The sequence below is a fragment of the Odontesthes bonariensis genome, chromosome 15, assembly GCF_027942865.1.
Source record: "Odontesthes bonariensis isolate fOdoBon6 chromosome 15, fOdoBon6.hap1, whole genome shotgun sequence".
NCBI lineage: Eukaryota > Metazoa > Chordata > Actinopteri > Atheriniformes > Atherinopsidae > Odontesthes > Odontesthes bonariensis.
In genome coordinates, this window is record NC_134520.1 from 4,776,108 (window position 1) to 4,793,566 (window position 17,459).

The 17,459-nt window shown below is 42.8% G+C and overlaps 2 protein-coding genes across 2 annotated transcripts; one reads left to right on the forward strand and one right to left on the reverse strand.

The window, feature by feature from the left end:
• The first annotated feature begins 367 nt into the window (after window positions 1-367).
• Window positions 368-7,863, forward strand: gtpbp6 (GTP binding protein 6 (putative)). The gene is made up of 10 exons (XM_075484786.1): window positions 368-1,099; window positions 2,195-2,332; window positions 2,418-2,488; window positions 2,569-2,699; window positions 2,803-2,873; window positions 2,955-3,113; window positions 3,233-3,441; window positions 5,717-5,865; window positions 6,098-6,250; window positions 6,353-7,863. The coding sequence occupies exons 1-10, from the start codon at window positions 691-693 to the stop codon at window positions 6,477-6,479; spliced, it is 1,617 nt and encodes a 538-aa protein (XP_075340901.1). The 5' UTR covers window positions 368-690; the 3' UTR covers window positions 6,480-7,863.
• Window positions 6,519-12,897, reverse strand: plcxd1.2 (phospholipase C, X domain containing 1, tandem duplicate 2). Its single transcript, XM_075484787.1, has 6 exons — window positions 12,425-12,897; window positions 11,836-11,972; window positions 7,941-8,069; window positions 7,707-7,862; window positions 7,443-7,626; window positions 6,519-7,343 (listed from the first exon to the last, which is right to left on the reverse strand). The coding sequence occupies exons 1-6, from the start codon at window positions 12,504-12,506 to the stop codon at window positions 7,078-7,080; spliced, it is 954 nt and encodes a 317-aa protein (XP_075340902.1). The 5' UTR covers window positions 12,507-12,897; the 3' UTR covers window positions 6,519-7,077.
• Between the last annotated feature and the right edge of the window lie 4,562 nt (window positions 12,898-17,459).

Here is a 17,459-nt window from a genome sequence, read left to right on the forward strand (position 1 = left end):
ATAGGCCTAGCTCGTCTGGTTTGTCTAGCTTTTTCATTTGTCTTCATTCCGACTTCATATTTTTTCCATAAGTTAAATGGTGACATGAGAAACATAAAAGGAAATGACATACACAGGAAATTAATATTTACTTGCTATGCCCCGGGTTTAGCCTACCAGGAAGTGTCTTCTTCTCAGTACGAGTTTTTAAGAAATTCTTGCTGTTGAGTTTTCACAGCAAACATTGTCCTAATCATCTAAAACGTCCATATTTGTAACTAAACCTAGTTTAAAATGTTTGTTTGGTGGATTAAATTGTAGCTTGGGACACGGCGCGAGAAGGCGCTGCCTGTAAGGTCCTACCTCGGGGGGAAATATCTTCACAACTGATCCAAACTCAAAACACAAAAGTGCACGAGCTGTCGCAACGACAGCGTGCTGTCTTTTTGAGCAAGAATATCTTGAATTTATGGAGTATTCACTTCTCGAAATCCACTCATTTCGATAGAGAAACGAAACAGCGGGTGGCAATGTGAGTTTTTCCGTTTGTTTCGCACTCAAAGAGCAAGAAGACGCAGAGGACGTCAGCAGAGCTGTATTGTGACCTATAGCGGCTCACTGTCGCGCGCGGCGTAATTATCTGTTGAAAACTTATCTAAGATTTTAGATTGCAGTGCCAATGATGCCAGTGATAGAGCTGCCGGAAGCAACATGACAACACCGAGATGGATATCTTCGTGGCTGCCTCTCCTGCAGCGGCCCTTCACACGGAGCTGTCCGAGAGCTGCGACCCGCAGACTCCTCCACCCTCCCGAGCCCGCCGCCGCCGCGCTCACGGCGGCTCGGAGAGGCTCGTGCACCCCGCAGTCCAGGGCGTTCGGGCTGTCTGCGTGCAGACTGAAGAGCACCGATGACTTCTACAGCAGCGGATACACACATGATGATGATGATGAGGAGGAGGAGGAGGAGGAGGAGGAGGATGAAGATTACTTAAAGGACAGTGAGGTGGAGGAGCTTTTTCAGCAGCAGGTTCCTACAGGGATCGGACAGGGACACCACAGGGTGTTCATTGTCCACCCTGATGTGAAGTGGGGCAGCAAGAAGCAGTATCTGACCACCGGTAGCTACAGCAGCATGCTAAAATGAGCCAGATGACAAAATGTATTGTTTAAAGGCCTACAGAAAGCTGACACTACACCCAATACATTATGATAATACATACACAGAGGAACAATAATGATCATTGGACTCTACACCAAAACATTTCATAAACGCATGAAAATTTGCGATTTTGAATTTGCCGCTTGGAAATCCTTCCTGGAATTCCAGACTGGGGGCGGGGCTTCCGTGTGACGTCACAGGTGCCATGGGTTTTCCTGGCTGCCTCTATTAGTATGCTTGTTGAGTGGTGAAGGCAATAAAACGTTGGGTTCAGTGCAGTTTTTATTGCGAGTAGATGTACGAAGTGCTGTGGGTGCATGTGTTGCCCTCAGCAGCTCACACCACCGGGGACAGAGGAAGCAGAGAGACCTGGCGGAGAGCGGACACACTCTCCGCTAGGTGGAGAGTGGAAATCTCGGCAGATCGATCATCAAGAGCCCCGACGTGGACATTTCAGGGCAACCATCCCGTGGTGTGTCCGCTCTCCGCCAGGTGGATTCCCCCTGAGCGTCCGCACCGCAGGGAGCTGAACACGGTGGGATGGCTCCGGCTGATTTCACCAGAGAGGAGGCAGGCGGACAGGGTGACACAGACACAAGACCGCGGGTCTCTCTGCTTCCTCTGTCCCCGGTGGTGTGAGCTGCTGAGGGCAACACACGCACCCACAGCACTTCGTACATCTACTCGCAATAAAAATTGCACTGAACCCAACGTTTTATATTTCCAAGCGACGTCCCGCGGCACACATCGAAATTTGCCGTGAAGAAGCTGTCCAGGTCTGGCAAACTGCTGGCTTCGCTACTAGAACTACTGGGGGTTGTTCCAGCAGCTGGCACTCGCGACGTCACGCACCTGTCGTTCCAGTTTGCCAAATTCGAGTCAAATGTGGTGATAGTTTATTGGGCCTAATCAGGACTATCCAGGGGCCTAAAATTATTTTAAAATCATAAAAAAATTCCATGGTATATAAGGAATCGATCTGCTATTTCAGTTTTGTGCAAAAAATCACCTTTCTGTAGGCCTTTAAGATCTGAAATAATTGGTGCATTTGCAGCTGAGCTGATGATGGCTGAGGCTGTTGGGCTTGTGAACACGCTGGACAACTGGACAGTTGTGGACAAGATCATCCTCTCCACCAAGACGCCAGAGAAGAAGAAGATATTTGGCAAAGGCAATTTCCAGTCTCTGACAGGTAGTCCACTTACCTGTAAATCTGTACACCGAGTCCGCATGCGTGCACCTAAAGTGAAACATCTGTGCTCCGCACCCCCTGACAGAGAGGATCAGACAAACAGCTGGAATCACGGCGGTGTTAGTGAATGTGGAGCGTCTGTCCGCGCTGTCAGAGGTGAGCATGTCTGAAACTTGGTTTCTGGCTGTGCCGAGCGACGGCTTTCATTCACTGTTTATTCTTCCTAATCACTTCAGAGGGAGTTTGAGGAAGCCTGGGGGGTGAAAGTCTTGGACAGATACTCAGTGGTTCTGCACATTTTCCGCTGCAATGCCAAAACCAAAGAGGCCAAGTTACAGATCTCGCTGGCAGAGGTCCCCTTGTTAAGGTAACTGTAAATCTCCCATTTTTTTTTCTCATCTCTCATGCTGTCCTCATGTCAGACTACGATGCACCACTGCGTTAAATCCCACTTTGTGTATGATCGGCAGGTCTCGTCTGAAAAACGAAATGGTGAACTTGGATCAGCAAGGTGGAGGATCAAGGTACATCGGCGGTTCAGGTACACCAGCATCACCAGCCTCTGTGAGCCCCCGCCCTGCTGGGTGGATGCTAGTTTCGCTGTAATGATGTGTCGTTCCAGGAGAAACGCTGTACGAGGTCCAGCAGAGGCAGCTGAAGGAGCGGGAGATGAAGATTCGCTCAGCTCTGGAAAAACTGCGCAAAAAGAGGCACCTCCTGCGCTCTCAGCGTAAACACAGGGAGTTCCCCATCGTGTCTGTGTTGGGATACACCAACTGTGGTGAGAGACCGGAATCAAGCCAAGTCTTAGTTTCATATTGCAGTGTTTGATCATAATTAGGATGCCGTTTTTTTTCTTCTTTTCTTCATTTCTTTGTATCTTTGCCTTCATTTGTCCAGGGAAGACGACTCTGATCAAAGCTCTAACCGGCGACAGCGGTCTCCAGCCCAGGAATCAGCTTTTCGCAACCCTGGATGTGACCATCCACGCCGGCCAGCTGCCCAGCCGCATGACTGTGCTGTACGTGGACACCATCGGCTTTTTATCCCAGCTTCCGCACCAGCTCATCGACTCCTTCTCCGCCACCCTGGAAGATATAAAACACTCGGTATGGAACCAAGTCAAATTAGATCACAAAATGGCATCAGGGACTTTACCTTCCATACACTTTATCGTAACGACTTAAAACTGGATTTGGAAGAAATAACTTTTACCAGGTGAAAACATGTAAGAAACTTAAAAGTATTTAAGTCCCAGGACAAGCAGACACGTAAGAGATGCCATGACATGTCTATACAGCTCAAGAGATCAGTTTTCAGTGCTGATAATCAGGAGAACAGCTGACACGATAAAAGAGCCTTGCTGAAGAACCACCATAGGGGCCCCAAGTGCTCCATCTGTGCATCAATAAGAACCAGAGAAACACTCAAGTGAAAAGGAAAGTACACCCTGTTCCAATTCTAAGGTTTTACATATCAGGATGTAATAAGAAAATTACCTGGTGCATAACAGGTTTTGGAATGAGGTAAATATAACTTCAGATGAACAACAACACATGATATATTACACTGTTATTGTTTATTTAACAACTAAGTCCACCTTTACTGCTTCCATAGGAATTGAGATGTTAAAGGCAGGGTAGGGGATCTTTTTCTGGAACATTTATTTACATATTGCTTGAAATATTCTTCACACCCCCATTGCAACCAATTAATTAAAAGTTTTGACACAAATATGAAAAGTTTTAGTGGCCTCTAGAACGTACAATCTAGGAGAAACAGTATCCAGTCATTGTGAACGGACCGTTCACAATGATTGGATACTGATGCCGTCTATCAAACTGCAATCTGCTCCTCCCTCCCCCTCCTTCTCCCTGTGCGCGTACCCTGCTCCGTGAACGTCCAGAAGCTTGGCAGGAAGCTAAACTAGAGCCAGCTTGGCTAGCACCTAGCATTATTAAACGTATAGTTAGCATACTAAATACGGCAACGATCGATGGTTGCTGTCAGAACAGCGCTCGTGCACCTTCGTGCTCGTGCGCGTTCATGTACTCTAGAGGCGTGCCTTCGGGGGAAAAGTGAAGAAAAGGGTTGGGACTTTTTACCTGTGTATTTTCAAAATGCAGCTTCGCTGGACTCAAAATCCAGGATCTCCTACCCTACCTTTAAGTAGCAGGCGGGTGCTGCTAATCAAACCCACTTGATTTATTAACTGATTATCATCAAGTGTGAGCACCTCTATAAGGTTAGGTTAGGTTAGGTTAACTTTATTCATACCCAAAGGTAGATTTGGTTGCAGTTAAGAGAGTTGGCTGCTTAAACACACACAGACAACATTTAGGACAACAAAACAGACAGTGAACAGTGACAACAGTGCTCCAGACATGGAAACATGGTTAAAAAGTATACAGAAGGGTATTAGTATCAAAAGACCGAAGATACAATACAGAACAAAAGCCATCGTGGCAGATACAAAAACAGATCAGAATAAATAAACAAATAGATTAGATTAAGGAGGCTTTACAGTCAGTAAGTAAAAGCAGAAGTTTTAACAGTTTGCTGGTGTGGAGCATTCAGCCGTGTGTTAACTTGGATGACGTCATTGCTCGGCTAACTTCACACGGAGTTTGCAACGACTAGTTTTGTGCAACATGGCAGGATGTTTATCAGATTTTGTCGACGTGTACGACAACTTTGAGTGCGATAGACGTCCTTACCGTCGGCGCGCATCAATGACGTCATCCCACTAGACGCATGTGTAGAAAGCTCCCGATAGCCCAAAATAACAACACGGCAGCTCTGAGCTAACAGTGCGATAGTGGGCGTTCATTCATTCATATGGCTTAAAGTATTGGTGAAATAAAGACAGATAATGCCTTATTAAGAGGCTGTATTGTCTATGCCCTATTCTCTCCCGTTATATGGATATACGCCGATCTCCAGTGATCTAAATATCTTCCGAAGGACGCCGACTTTCACCAAACTGTTATCGTTGAGTAGATGAACGTATTGTATGCCAGAAATAAGGTTTAAAAAAAACCCGAACTTCTCCTTCAAAAAGAGCAGCACATAAACGAATGCTACAAACATGAACTGAGTAAGCTATAGAGTGGACAAAATGTCCTCCACAATAATGTGAGAGACTGATAATATGTTGTCCCCTGAAGCTGTATTTGCCTCATTTAAGACATGGTAAGAACCAGATTTTTTTTCTATGCCCTGATATGAAAAACCTTAGAAATGAAAGAGAGTGACTTTCTTTTTTATGCTGTCAACATATAGGAAGCATAGAGATATACCTTGTGTTTATATTCAATGATGAAATGTTCTTATCATATCTTTTAAGAGCTGCAGACTCAGTACTTGTCCTCCTCGTGCTTCCAGGATCTTTTGGTTCACGTCAGAGACATCAGCCATCCAGAGACCGTGAATCAGAAGGTGAACGTACTGAATGTCCTGAAGAACCTGCAAATCCCAGACAGGCTGATGAGCTCTATGATAGAGGTCCACAATAAAACTGACCTCCTAGAGAAGTAAGGGTTGCAAGCTTTCAACTGGTTTTATCAACTTACTAAAAGTTTTAAAAAAATTAGAAAACTGTAAGGGAGAGCATATTAAAATGTAGTCATCAATGATTCTAAAAGTTAGATTTCATGGTGGGTGGAGTGAGTTTTTTAACTAAATTTATGCTTTTAGAATGACATATTTACTCAAATTGTGTAAAGAATCGTTTTACTGATCGGTGGCCTTTTGTGTGTCTCATAGCTATCAGTCAGCAGAGTCCGACGTGCTGCCCATATCTGCTCTGGAGGAGCGAGGCCTGGACGAGCTGAAGACAGCAGTGGAGGAGGAGCTTGTAAAGTCCACAGGAAAACAAATTTTAAATCTGAATGTTAACCTAAGCACTCCTCAGTTAAGGTGAGGCTGAATCTGTTCCTGACAGTGCTTTTTTTTCTTTTTCTTCTTTTATTTTTTTTGCTGATGAGACAACACGTGTGGCTTGTGTGTCCTCGTTCACAGTTGGCTGTACAAAGAGGCCACCGTTCAGGACGTGCAGGTGAACGCAGATGAAGGCTCGGCTGTTGTCAAGGTCATCATCAGCGCCGCTGCGCATGGGCGCTACAAGAAACTGTTCGGAGGTGCATGAGAGAGGAGGGGGCAAATAAGGATGAAAAATTATGCAGAGTTTAAGAAAATCCCGTATTTACTTGACAGTGTATTAAAATATCTGAAGGTACAACTTTGAGAGAGAATAAGACATTTTTTTGTAAACATCCACTGAATTCAATTCAGTTTCATTTATATAGCGCCAAATTACAACAAATGCCATCTCAAGCCACTTAAATAATATAGACCAATTCAAGCCAATTGGAGTTCAATTCATTGTAATCATTATTAATTAAAAAAATAATCCAATTAATTCATATAGAGCCAATTCAAAAACAATTTCCTAGCTAAGGAAACTAACAGATTGCACCGAACAATCTCCCGTCCTGAGCATGGCTGAGGCGACTGTGGAAAGGAACGACTCCCTTTTAACAGGAAGAAACCTCTGGCAGAACCGTTAGAGACGTTAGAGATGTTGGCAAAATATACAGTGTTTCAAGGTTGAGGGGTAAAAAACAAGACTCAATACAGACACTGCCAATCTTTCAGTTAAAATTCAGTGACAAAAGCTGAGAAAACAGGTTATGAGGTATGATGCGGTCCAATGAAAGTCGCTTAACGTGGAATGAAAATCACAGCTAATGCTGCTTTTTCATGTGACCGGAGCTCTTCCGCTGCAGTTTATGGTTCAGCGCGATCACCAGAGAGCAGAGCGGAAGCGGCCCCACAAAGTCTCCTGCTATAATGTTGAGGCCCTTGGGTTCCGATCCGGGTATCTGCTCCTCCAACCATTTCCTCAGACAATCCCAATTCCTGTAAGTCACCGTCCGCAAGGATTCCTTTTGGTTCTTGGTGATGTAACTTCTGTCGGCTGTCAGGTTCAGGCCGGACACAAAGAAGCCCTCTGTGGAACGTGGGTAGAAAAAAAAAGAAGAAAAAAAAATACATTTGTCTCAGCATCTGCATGAAAACGCAAGAGGAAATGCACTTTAAACAAACTCACCTGGACGTCCCAGGTCTTTGTTCCACTCCAAGTACGTGATCACTCCTTGTGCTGTGTGCTTGTTGGCCCACCAGTAAGGGATGGCAGGCCACAGCTCCTGATATCTCGCTGTAAGCTGGGACTCGTAGGACAGAATGACCTGGTAACCAGATGCCCACAGACTCCGCAAGGTCAGGACTGATTCCTGTGGAGGGCCAGGTAGATACGTTAAGTCTGTGTTTTGTTTCAAATATGTGGAGTCGCTTGCACAAGGACAGGACTAACCTTTCTGGGACACAGCTTTGAGCCAAACAGCTTCTTCAGACAGAAAATGAAGGATTCGTGGCACCTGTCGTCCATTCCCTCAAAATGGCTGCAGGCGAGGATAACTATCTCCTTTGGGTGAGACTTGAGCCAGGTGGCAACAGATACAAGTGTTTCCTGTGCAAGAGGGACATTTAACTGTGAGCATTGCCAGAGCCCAAAACTAAAGCACTGAACAAAGCGACTTGAACTCACCAAAACAGTTAGATGTGTGTATATGACGTGTGTGAAGTAGAGGTCGCTGGAGGAGTCGTTGGGTTTGTGTGCGACACGGAGATCAAAGTAGCGAATCCCCATGGACAGCTGCTCCTGTATGCTTTTGTCCTGAGGGGAAGATGCTACATAGGTCTGTATGTTACAGTGAATGGCAACGAAATGTATTAAAGACCACAAAGAAACCTTTCTTTTGACAAATGATTACACGGAGAAGTCACTGAAGCACATTCCGAAGGCTTTTGTTACCTTTTAATGCAGTCGTGTTGCTTAAACGGTGCCGTAATCAATATTTTTAGATTTACAATGATCACACTACCGCAAACAATCTCTTATATTGGTTTCTTCAAACTTTGGACCATCTCAGGGGCCACAGCTCTTAACTATCATGTGATTTCTGGCTGGCTGGGTTCAGAAATGTCCACACCAATAACCCCTTAGCTCTACACGGTAGGTGTCGACACACTGCTTTGACTTCCTATATATAATACAGCAAAGTGCCTGCACCGGAGGAACTGAAAAATGCAAAAGAAGACTTATAGCTCGGGCTACATGCCTGAAAAGATATAATAGATAAGCAGAAGCCAGGAGAATAAACACAATGTTCTCCTCTGAACCATTCAAGGTGTAATCTCAGTGGCAGGGTAGCCGACCACAGAAATCTCCCTGAAGAAGAACCAGCGACGGTCGAAGCTGCACAGCCTGTTGGCGGACCAGAACACGCCTCAGCTCTGAAAATAACTGACAGCGCTGCTAAAAGAACCGCAGCCTGCAGAGACCCCCTCTCAGCCAGCTCCTGACATGCCTGCTGCTCGACCAGAAGAACATGAAAACATTGCAGAGGTTCCTGTGTCGGCTGAGACCTCCCTGCCAACAAGCCCCTGCATCCAAAATACCTGCCTGCCTGTTGAACCAGAAGTTCCAGGCGCAGCCAAAGGACCACAACCTGCTTTGATCACTGTCAGCCACCGCATCTGAAAAGGCCATCGTAGTTTCATACAACAGTCTGCCACACATGACATTCTGAAACTGCTGCGAGATAAGGCCACAACAAACCAGCAGGCTGCTCAAAGCAACGCCAGTGCTGGAGGTGAGAACTTCAATCACTTTAACAACAAAACAGCGCCTTGCTAACGGAGGAAAAGAAACTGACTTATCTGCTTTACAAAGAGGATCTCATGCATTTGTTTGCTTCCAAGAAAGCACAACAACTGGAAGCAGAGAAATAAGAAAAGCACACCACTGAGGAGAAAAGTCCCCTTGTAAATGAGGCGGAGCGGCTAAAACAACTACTGAAATCTCAGAAAGCTGAATATGAGAAGGAAAAAGAACAAACTACATGCAGACACCACCAACAAAGTCAGCCAGCTTTGAAGCAGATCTCAGTGCGGAAAAAAATCCGAAGAACAGAGGCTGAGAGCAGCTTAGACCATCAAATGAAGGACACTTCGAGAATGAAAGCTGCTCTGCTCCAAATTCAGAGCGAATTTAAAGAGCAACAAAGCCAGTGGGAGGAGGACAAGTCCCGTCTCCTGGCTGAGCAGAAGTAGCATGAAAGCAGCTGTGATGGAGGCCCAGCAGGACCTGGAGAACCAGAGGCAGCTGTGGCAGAAGGAGAAGTCCAGCCTTCTGGAATCTTTATCTGCAATGACAGAGGCACTTGAAGCAAAAAAAGTGGAGAGAAAACAATCGTCAGAGGGCTTGATGGACGGAATGAAAAACTTGGAAGAGCTGATGGAGAACTTATAGAAACAGAAACCAAAAAAAGAAATCTCTTAGGAAGAGACTCCTCCATGTCTTCAAAAGATCTGAAAAGATACCACATCAGTCCGACCTCTGCTAAACTCGTAAAACTCTTCTTTCCAAACCTTACTTTCAACCAAAAAACCTTTTTTCCTTCACCAAACCTAAGTCCCTAACTCTTAATCATTTACCCTTAAACCTGACATAGTTTCATTTATACCTGAACCTTCCTTATTATTTGATCTTTTTTGCTCGATGTGTTCCTTTTACCCCAACCCCCTCCTCCGCCTTGCTGTTATTTTTCATTTTTTTTCTCGTCTTTTTCCCTTTTTTTTCATGTAAATTCATAAAAATAAAATACAATACAACAACAAAAAAGTTGAAACAATGTTGCACTGCTTTTTTTCAGCTATTTGGGTTCATTTCTCTTCATACAGCATTTCCATCTTCATGTATTCAACCCAGTTTTACACAGGTTTTAAAAATGAATACTGCAGCAATACGATTTCCCTTCGACGACAAATAAATTATTATTGAATTGGATTGAATTTAATTCAACTGGATTTGCTGCTTTCAGGAATGACCTCCTGTATCTCTCTGTGCTACACTGTAGCTGAAGAAGCCTTATTCTGATCTCTCCATTGTTTCAACACAACGTTACGTGGTCAGAATTGTTCTTTGTGTATATTAACTTGTGCAGGATTCTTCCTTTAACAATCAGGTCTGGGGCTCCAGAGCAGTTCCCAGCACAGAGCCAGCTTTCTTTGTACGTTTGTTTGGTTTCTTTGAGTCTCAGATGCTGCTGCCCCAACGGATGGCTGCAAATCAGATTGCACCCTCCACCACAGACTTGTAGAAGATATGCAGACATCGCAAATCACCTAAATTTCCCCATCTTAAGAATACAATGAAATATTGATGAAATGCCTGAATTGTCTCAGTTTTCACCTGTTTGTTTCTAAAACTACTTAAAAGAAACTTTTGGAAAGGATTTTGGTTATGGAATGAAAAAGGTATTAAAATGATGGTGGATCTTTATGTAAAGGGACTTTCACTTTCTTTTTACTTTCTGAACTGCCACAAACACCAGAAACCATTTATTCGGGTATTTTCAGTTAAAAAGCAGTAACACATATAAACATATAACGAGGATCCCCTGGGAAATAAAAACATTGGCTAGTTTACAGGGGAGAGGGCTTGTATCATAACAATAAAGCCTTTTTCTAATACTATCCGCAACTGGCATTAGATAAATTAGAAACCTGGAAAAGAAACATTTACATTTAGATTGACGCTGGTTCACAACTACAAAAGCAGACGATAAATTCAAGGTTTTGTTTACTCCTATATAAGAATGTATGAAACTTGTGTAAAGCTTCCCAGTACTGCAGCTGCTCTAAATATACGGATAAGAAGGGAACTTTAACCCTAACTACAGTTTTGGAGAGGCGTCATAAAATGTTTCTTAGGAATGTTTTCATTTTGGAGTCCTTCTCAATGCCAAACTCTATATACTTGGAGTATATCTGAAGGAATTCATATGAACACAGAAATAAACCAAATAACCAGACTTTAAACTTTTCCAATCCAGGAGAGCTATTGCATTATATCGGCTATAAACCACAATACCATAATATTGCAATAAGTGTGCAACGTCTTCAACTTTAGTCCGAAGCTTCTGACCAAAAAAAGTAGGACAGTGCAACCAAGAAACAGGCACAAAACAAAGATAAACAAAGTCATTACAGATAATGCAAACATGGGAAAAAAACAAAAACACAACAGTTAAATGGTTGGGACGGTGAGATTTCTGGTCTAGTTTATCTGTTGTGAAATAATTGTGTCTCTCTCCTTCTTTTGATGGTCTAGACGTGTGGATGTTTTTTAATCTGATCTACAAATAAATGTATGTGTATACATCTATTCAACCTTTATAAAAGTGTAAAAAAAAAAAAAGTAAATAAATTTGGAGAACGTGGCCATACTCTGTAAACAGAACATGATCCTGATCAGAAGATAACATGAGAACAAAGTGATCCCTGTTAAAGATTGCTTTGCCTTCCTGCTCAGCTACATAAATGACCCTCATACATAAAGTCCCCTGGTAGTTGTGGTGCTTTAAACTTCTACATACCTGAGTGGTAGCCCATTTAAAAATGATGGGCCTTGTAAAGCAATAGAAAAGTCCATCCAGGAGGCGGAATAAATCAGACTCAGACCTGACCAGCGGGGAAGTTATGTCCAGACAGTAACTCATGGCATCATGGCTCCCTGCATAAACAAGATGTGACCAGAGCATTAATGCTGTAGGAAATAAGAAACTGGTTTTCTGATACTACACACCTTTTTGTGTGTGTGTGTGTGTGTGAGTGAGTGTGTGTGTGTGAAGTGCATCCATATATGATTCTTGTTTTGCTTAAACTTGGCATGAAAAGTGAGGCTTTTAAAACAAGTTATGTAAAAAAAAAAATAATAATAATTTTATCTTTAAAAAACAGTATCCTTTTGAAAAAATATAATCCACTGAACAGGTCAATAAATGTGTTAACTGTTAGACGGTTGGCTTACAGTAAAAAAAAAACAAAAAAAAAACAGTGCAATACAAGGCAGTAGCCTACATAGCTAACTGCTGCATCAAGCTGTTCGTGGAAAACTATTCTAGACTGACAAGTTGTAATGTAGGTGAAGCGCACAGGCAGCCAGAGAAGGAGCACTGAATGTACCCGGTATGGCAAGGTTCGTCAGAGGAATGTCCCACAGCTCCTCGGGTAAAGCCGACATCCAGTCCTGGCAGTGAAGCTCCATGTCGCGCAGTCAGTCTCACACCTGCAGGAGACTCACTGAAACTCCGTCCGAACTCAGGATCTGAGAAGCCTGTCACATGACCAACCGGGTCCTCTTCCTTCATCCGATTCCTCTAAATGATCGACCATAAACTGAGTCGGAGACAGAGCGGAGGATGAAAGTGGAAGTTTCCTGGTTTCTTGGCACGAGCTCTGCCGCTGAGTGAATTCCGCTTTGATGGGACACTTCACGACAACCAAGCTGCGTGTGTTTCATTGTAAAGTGCGTGTTTAAACGCACGTTCTTCGCTGTGAACTATAGCCATACGCTAGCACACACATCCTTACAAAAACACTTAATAAAATACTCTCTGTGTCGTTCCCATTACGTAGTTCAAATGAAGGCAGGGCTGGTAACCGTGGAAGAGTAATTGTTTAACTTCCGGTTACTAAGTTCTCTACAAAATACCAAAATGATAATAACTTGCTTTTGTGATTTTAAACTAAAGTAAGTCAACTGCTTACTGACTGTTTGCACGTTTGTCATTTGTTGTTCACACAGTCTGCTTTGTTGGACTTAATTTCAGTCAATCTTTACATCAGTTGAGAGTTTAAAAATGCGCATCAGAACGAAGACCTATGGAAGCCCGTTAAGCCACTGTGATGTGGGCAAAAAAAAAAGATCCTATACCACAACATTTTTGAGATATTCTCTCAGAATTCTGACTTAAAGGGATAGTTCGCCTCTTTTGACATGAAGCTGTATGACATCCCATACTTGCAATATTATTTATGAACATTTTCGTACCCCTGCTGCAGTAAACACCGTAACAGGTGCGGCTATCGCCAGGCAGCAATGACAGAGTGATACAAAGGAGAGAAAATAGCGCCAAGCAATTGTGAGGTCTGACTTTTTCCTGGACAACGATTTTGTGATGCAAATGTATTACTCTTTTGAACACATATTGTTTTGAGAAGCAAAACGCTTTATTTTTTAAACACCAGCCAACTAGCCAGACTACCTTCGTCAATGCCAAAACGAGGCTGGAACTCTGCTCACAGGACGCAGGCTCACAGTACGCAGTAAGGGGTAAGAAAATGCTCATAAATAATATTGCTAGTATGGGATGTCATACAGCTTCATGTCAAAAGAAGCGAACTATCCCTTTAAAGTGCTTCTCAAAGTCAAACATACTTCCTTTCTAAGATAGGACTTTCACATCACAATGCCAACAACTTTACAATAACAACAAATACGGTAAAAACCACAACAAAACTAAAAATTTGAAAGCAAAGTGCGCCAAACTAAGCTGTAGCGTTATTGGTTATCAAATATAAGGATTTATCTTAAACCTCGAATTAAGGGCACCACCTACCGGTATCTTAACTTTAGTTACAGTCAGGTAGGAAAACTGTTACAATCTTACGATCCTGGTATGTTAAATTAATAATCAGTTAATAATCAATTAATAATCAGTCTCATATCTCGCTACTTTCGTGAAGTTCTCGTTTGGTTGAACAGACATTACGTAAAGAAAGCATACGACACAATCTGTGATTATAACATATATATAGATATATGAACTATTTATTAAAATGATGTGACCAAAACATGAACCTTTAAAACAAACAGGAGATGCATTGAATATGGGTGATTATATAAAACACTTAGTGAATGGAAAATAAAATATGGGGAATGGGGAGATACTGGATGTATTCAAATAGTTCAGGTTGGCTGACTATTTGACGCTAAATACTGACATTTCGGATTAATGTATCATTCTGTGAAAGCCTCGAGACATCCATCAAACCCACTTTAAGGTGAAAACGGGTCGGTCTTACTGTGCTGAAGTTCTGCTTAGTTAGCTCGGAACACGGCAGCGGCCACGCGGGGTCCGAGGGGATTTCTCTTCTGCTCTCTGGGCCTTCCTGGTTGTGGTGGCTGACTTTAGCGGACTTCTCAGTTGCTTCTTTCACCGGGAAACGGGAACGATGGTGCCGAGGGCTTTGGTTAGATGATCGAATCTTCTGCGTGTCAATTGGTCCGTTGCTTCTCTGATGAAGTGAACTTAAGTTCACAGAAGATTAATAAAAGGTTGCTTGGAGTTGGCTTTCTGGGTAGGAAAACTTCATTCTGTTCTTATCTTTGTTCGGGTCTTTCTTTCTCGTCTCCGGGGTCTCACTGGGTTCTGGAGAGCTTCCTTCCGGTCGTCCTCTGCATCGCTCATCCTCACGTCCTTCCGCTCTCTCCTGAGATTATGGGAAAACTCCCAAACTCTGGTGAGCTCTTCTCTTCTGCTCAAACCATCTCCAAATCTCTCTGAGCAACTGTTCTCTGTTCGGTTCTGAAACTCTGGGTTGAAACTCTTCTGGAACAAGAACTAGAAGCAAGAGGGATGTGTTTTTCGCGGGCTCCGGGTTTTGACTCTCGGAGGCGGGGCGTGACGTAAGCTTACACTACTCTTTCAGCCAATGATATGCCTGAACTGTTGTGAATGTCTGCCTGTGTGTCTTTGTGTAAGGTGATCTGTTTTACGTGGGGATTTCTGGATGAGACAAAGAAACTCTTATTTCTCCATTACTCTGTCTCATAGAACATTTGTCTCGGTGATTCTGAAAACACCACATCTTGTTAAGATATGCAGATTAAAGATATAACATAGACTTGCAATATAAAGACATCAAAATAACACACAACGTAATTGATGATTATGACTTTCAAAATTCAGATGAATATCTATGAAATCGTGACATATGACTAGTGAACCACACAATGTTAATTTTCTGTGTTAACAATGGGGATACCAAACAAATACCAAATAGATACCGAAGGGACATCGTTAGAAGTTAATAGTTGCATATATCTTGTCCATTTTACTGAGTCCTCTGGGATTTAAATGTTCAACTAATCAACACTGCAGACCACTAGGGGGCAATGTGGTTCCATCAGGCAGGTTGGGCATTTTCAACCAAGATCAGTTCTTTGTCAATATTTAAGCCAGAATCGTACAAATTGTCTCTATATGCGTCTTGTGATCAAGCTGGAAACCTGAAAGAAATTGTATACGGTTATCAAACACATTTAATATAGTTTTAAGATTCGACTAAAAGTGAGTCTTAGTGAAGTCTTCTCAGTTCGTATGTAGCCATCTGGTCTCTTTCTCTGGTGGGAGAGGGTGTTAAAATGTCAATTCGATTCATGGTGAAGATAAGATAGTAAGTCTCCCACATTTCCAACAGAGAGATCCTTTGTTCATTCGAGTTTATCCCAATTTATGGAAAGCGTCTGTTGCGAGTTCGACTCCCCAAAAACTCTCAAAAGGGTAGAAGGTTAACGTAAATTAGGCAGTTTCTGTCTCTTTTTCCTTTGTGGAAAGAAAATGAAGATCTGGTTTATATCCACATACGTAAACATCCCCCACAGGAATGTTAGTTTTGTCAAAGTTTGAAAAACTCTTAATCCACAGGGCACTGTGACTGCTACAAAGCTCATCTTCCAATCACACCACAAAGGATGATGGATGCTTTGAGAACATCAGGGATGCACAGAAGTATCAATGTAATATCACTGAACAAAGGAATAAGTCCTTAAAGGATCCTTAAAATTGGAACAGTCCTTCTGTGAGATTTTATGACATGGTATCCTAGAAATGAAGCCTTTAAGGATCCTTTCTTAATTTTTACATGCACCTTTATTATGTAACAATTCTGACTTAGTCTCATGAAATTCTGGCTTGAAGCTACTTTCGTGCTCTGGGGTCTCCTTTGTCTTGGTTTTCAACATCGGAACCAAGTGCCAGCCAAGCGAGAGCTCCTATTTCTCTGTGGATCAGACTTTAGTGCGGCACACTGGCTTTAAATCATAGAGAGAATATTTACATTGCCCTACAGAAGAACAAAGGGCCATTTAATGTACAAGACTGTTTGATGCAATGAAACAGATAGAAAACACATTGTTCTGCCCTGAATATGTTTAAAATACACTTTGAAATGTTGATTCAGTTTTCTTTCTTTATATGTATTTTTGGCGCCTTTATTTTGAAAATCCCTCGACGAACCGGAAGTAACAACGAAGAAAACGTTTATAGCCGTTTACAGCAGTTTATAGTAGTTTCACAGCCGTTAAGTACGGTGGCCGACACGTGCAAACGCGCTGCAAACGGCGAAACAAATCCAACAGTAAAATGCTGCAAGAGAAAAATGCGGCAATCACAAAAACGACCGGAGCACACGCGCTGCAAACATCAAAAGACATGCAAGACAGAAACGCTGCAAACATCAAAACACATGCAAGACAGAAACGCTGCAAACTTCAAAACACATGCAAGAAAAAAATGCGCTGCAAACTTCAAAACACATGCAAGACAGAAAGCTGCAAACATTAAAACACAACGAAAGTTCGCCAGGCCACTAGGCGGTCTCGACCTGTGGGATAGGGGATATCTATGGGAGATCTACCATATTAATGAAAGAGAAGAAAGTCAAAAGGTAGTTGTCATTTATGTCTTTTTTAAACACTTGGCCGTAATCTTTTACCTTATAATAGTGACATAACTCCGCTGCTCTTCTATAATAAAGTAAAAGATTTTGGCCAAGTGTTTAAAAAAGACGTAAATGACAACGTACCTTTTGACTTTCTTCTCTTTCATTAATATGGTAGTTCTCCCATTGTGGTCCCACAGGTCGAGACCCCCTAGTGGCCTGGCGAACTTCCGTTGTGTTTTGAAGTTTGCAGCGCATTTTTTTCTTGCATGTGTTTTGATGTTTGCAGCATTTTTTTCTTGCATGTGTTTTGAAGTTTGCAGCGTTTCTCTCTTGCATGTGTTTTGGGGTTTGCAGCGCGTGTGCTCCGGTCGTTTTTGTGATTGCCGCATTTTTTTCTTGCAGCATTTTATTGTTGGATTTGTTTCGCCGTTTGCAGCGCGTTTGGACGTGTCGGCCACCGTAGGTTATGCAGTTAATCTCCCAGAAAGCA

What these genes read in the sequence shown, in the direction of transcription:
- gtpbp6 (XM_075484786.1), top strand. Translation starts at nt 691, where the DNA reads ATGACAACACCGAGATGGATATCTTCGTGGCTGCCTCTCCTGCAGCGG. An exon ending in CAATTTCCAGTCTCTGACAG is followed by an intron (nt 2,333 to 2,417) that starts GTAGTCCACTTA and finishes ACCCCCTGACAG; the next exon opens with AGAGGATCAGACAAACAGCT. An exon ending in GCAGAGGTCCCCTTGTTAAG is followed by an intron (nt 2,700 to 2,802) that starts GTAACTGTAAAT and finishes TATGATCGGCAG; the next exon opens with GTCTCGTCTGAAAAACGAAA.
- plcxd1.2 (XM_075484787.1), bottom strand. Translation starts at nt 12,506, where the DNA reads ATGGAGCTTCACTGCCAGGACTGGATGTCGGCTTTACCCGAGGAGCTG. An exon ending in TTAAATGGGCTACCACTCAG is followed by an intron (nt 8,070 to 11,835) that starts GTATGTAGAAGT and finishes TCTTCCCCTCAG; the next exon opens with GACAAAAGCATACAGGAGCA. An exon ending in ACACACATCTAACTGTTTTG is followed by an intron (nt 7,863 to 7,940) that starts GTGAGTTCAAGT and finishes CCTCTTGCACAG; the next exon opens with GAAACACTTGTATCTGTTGC.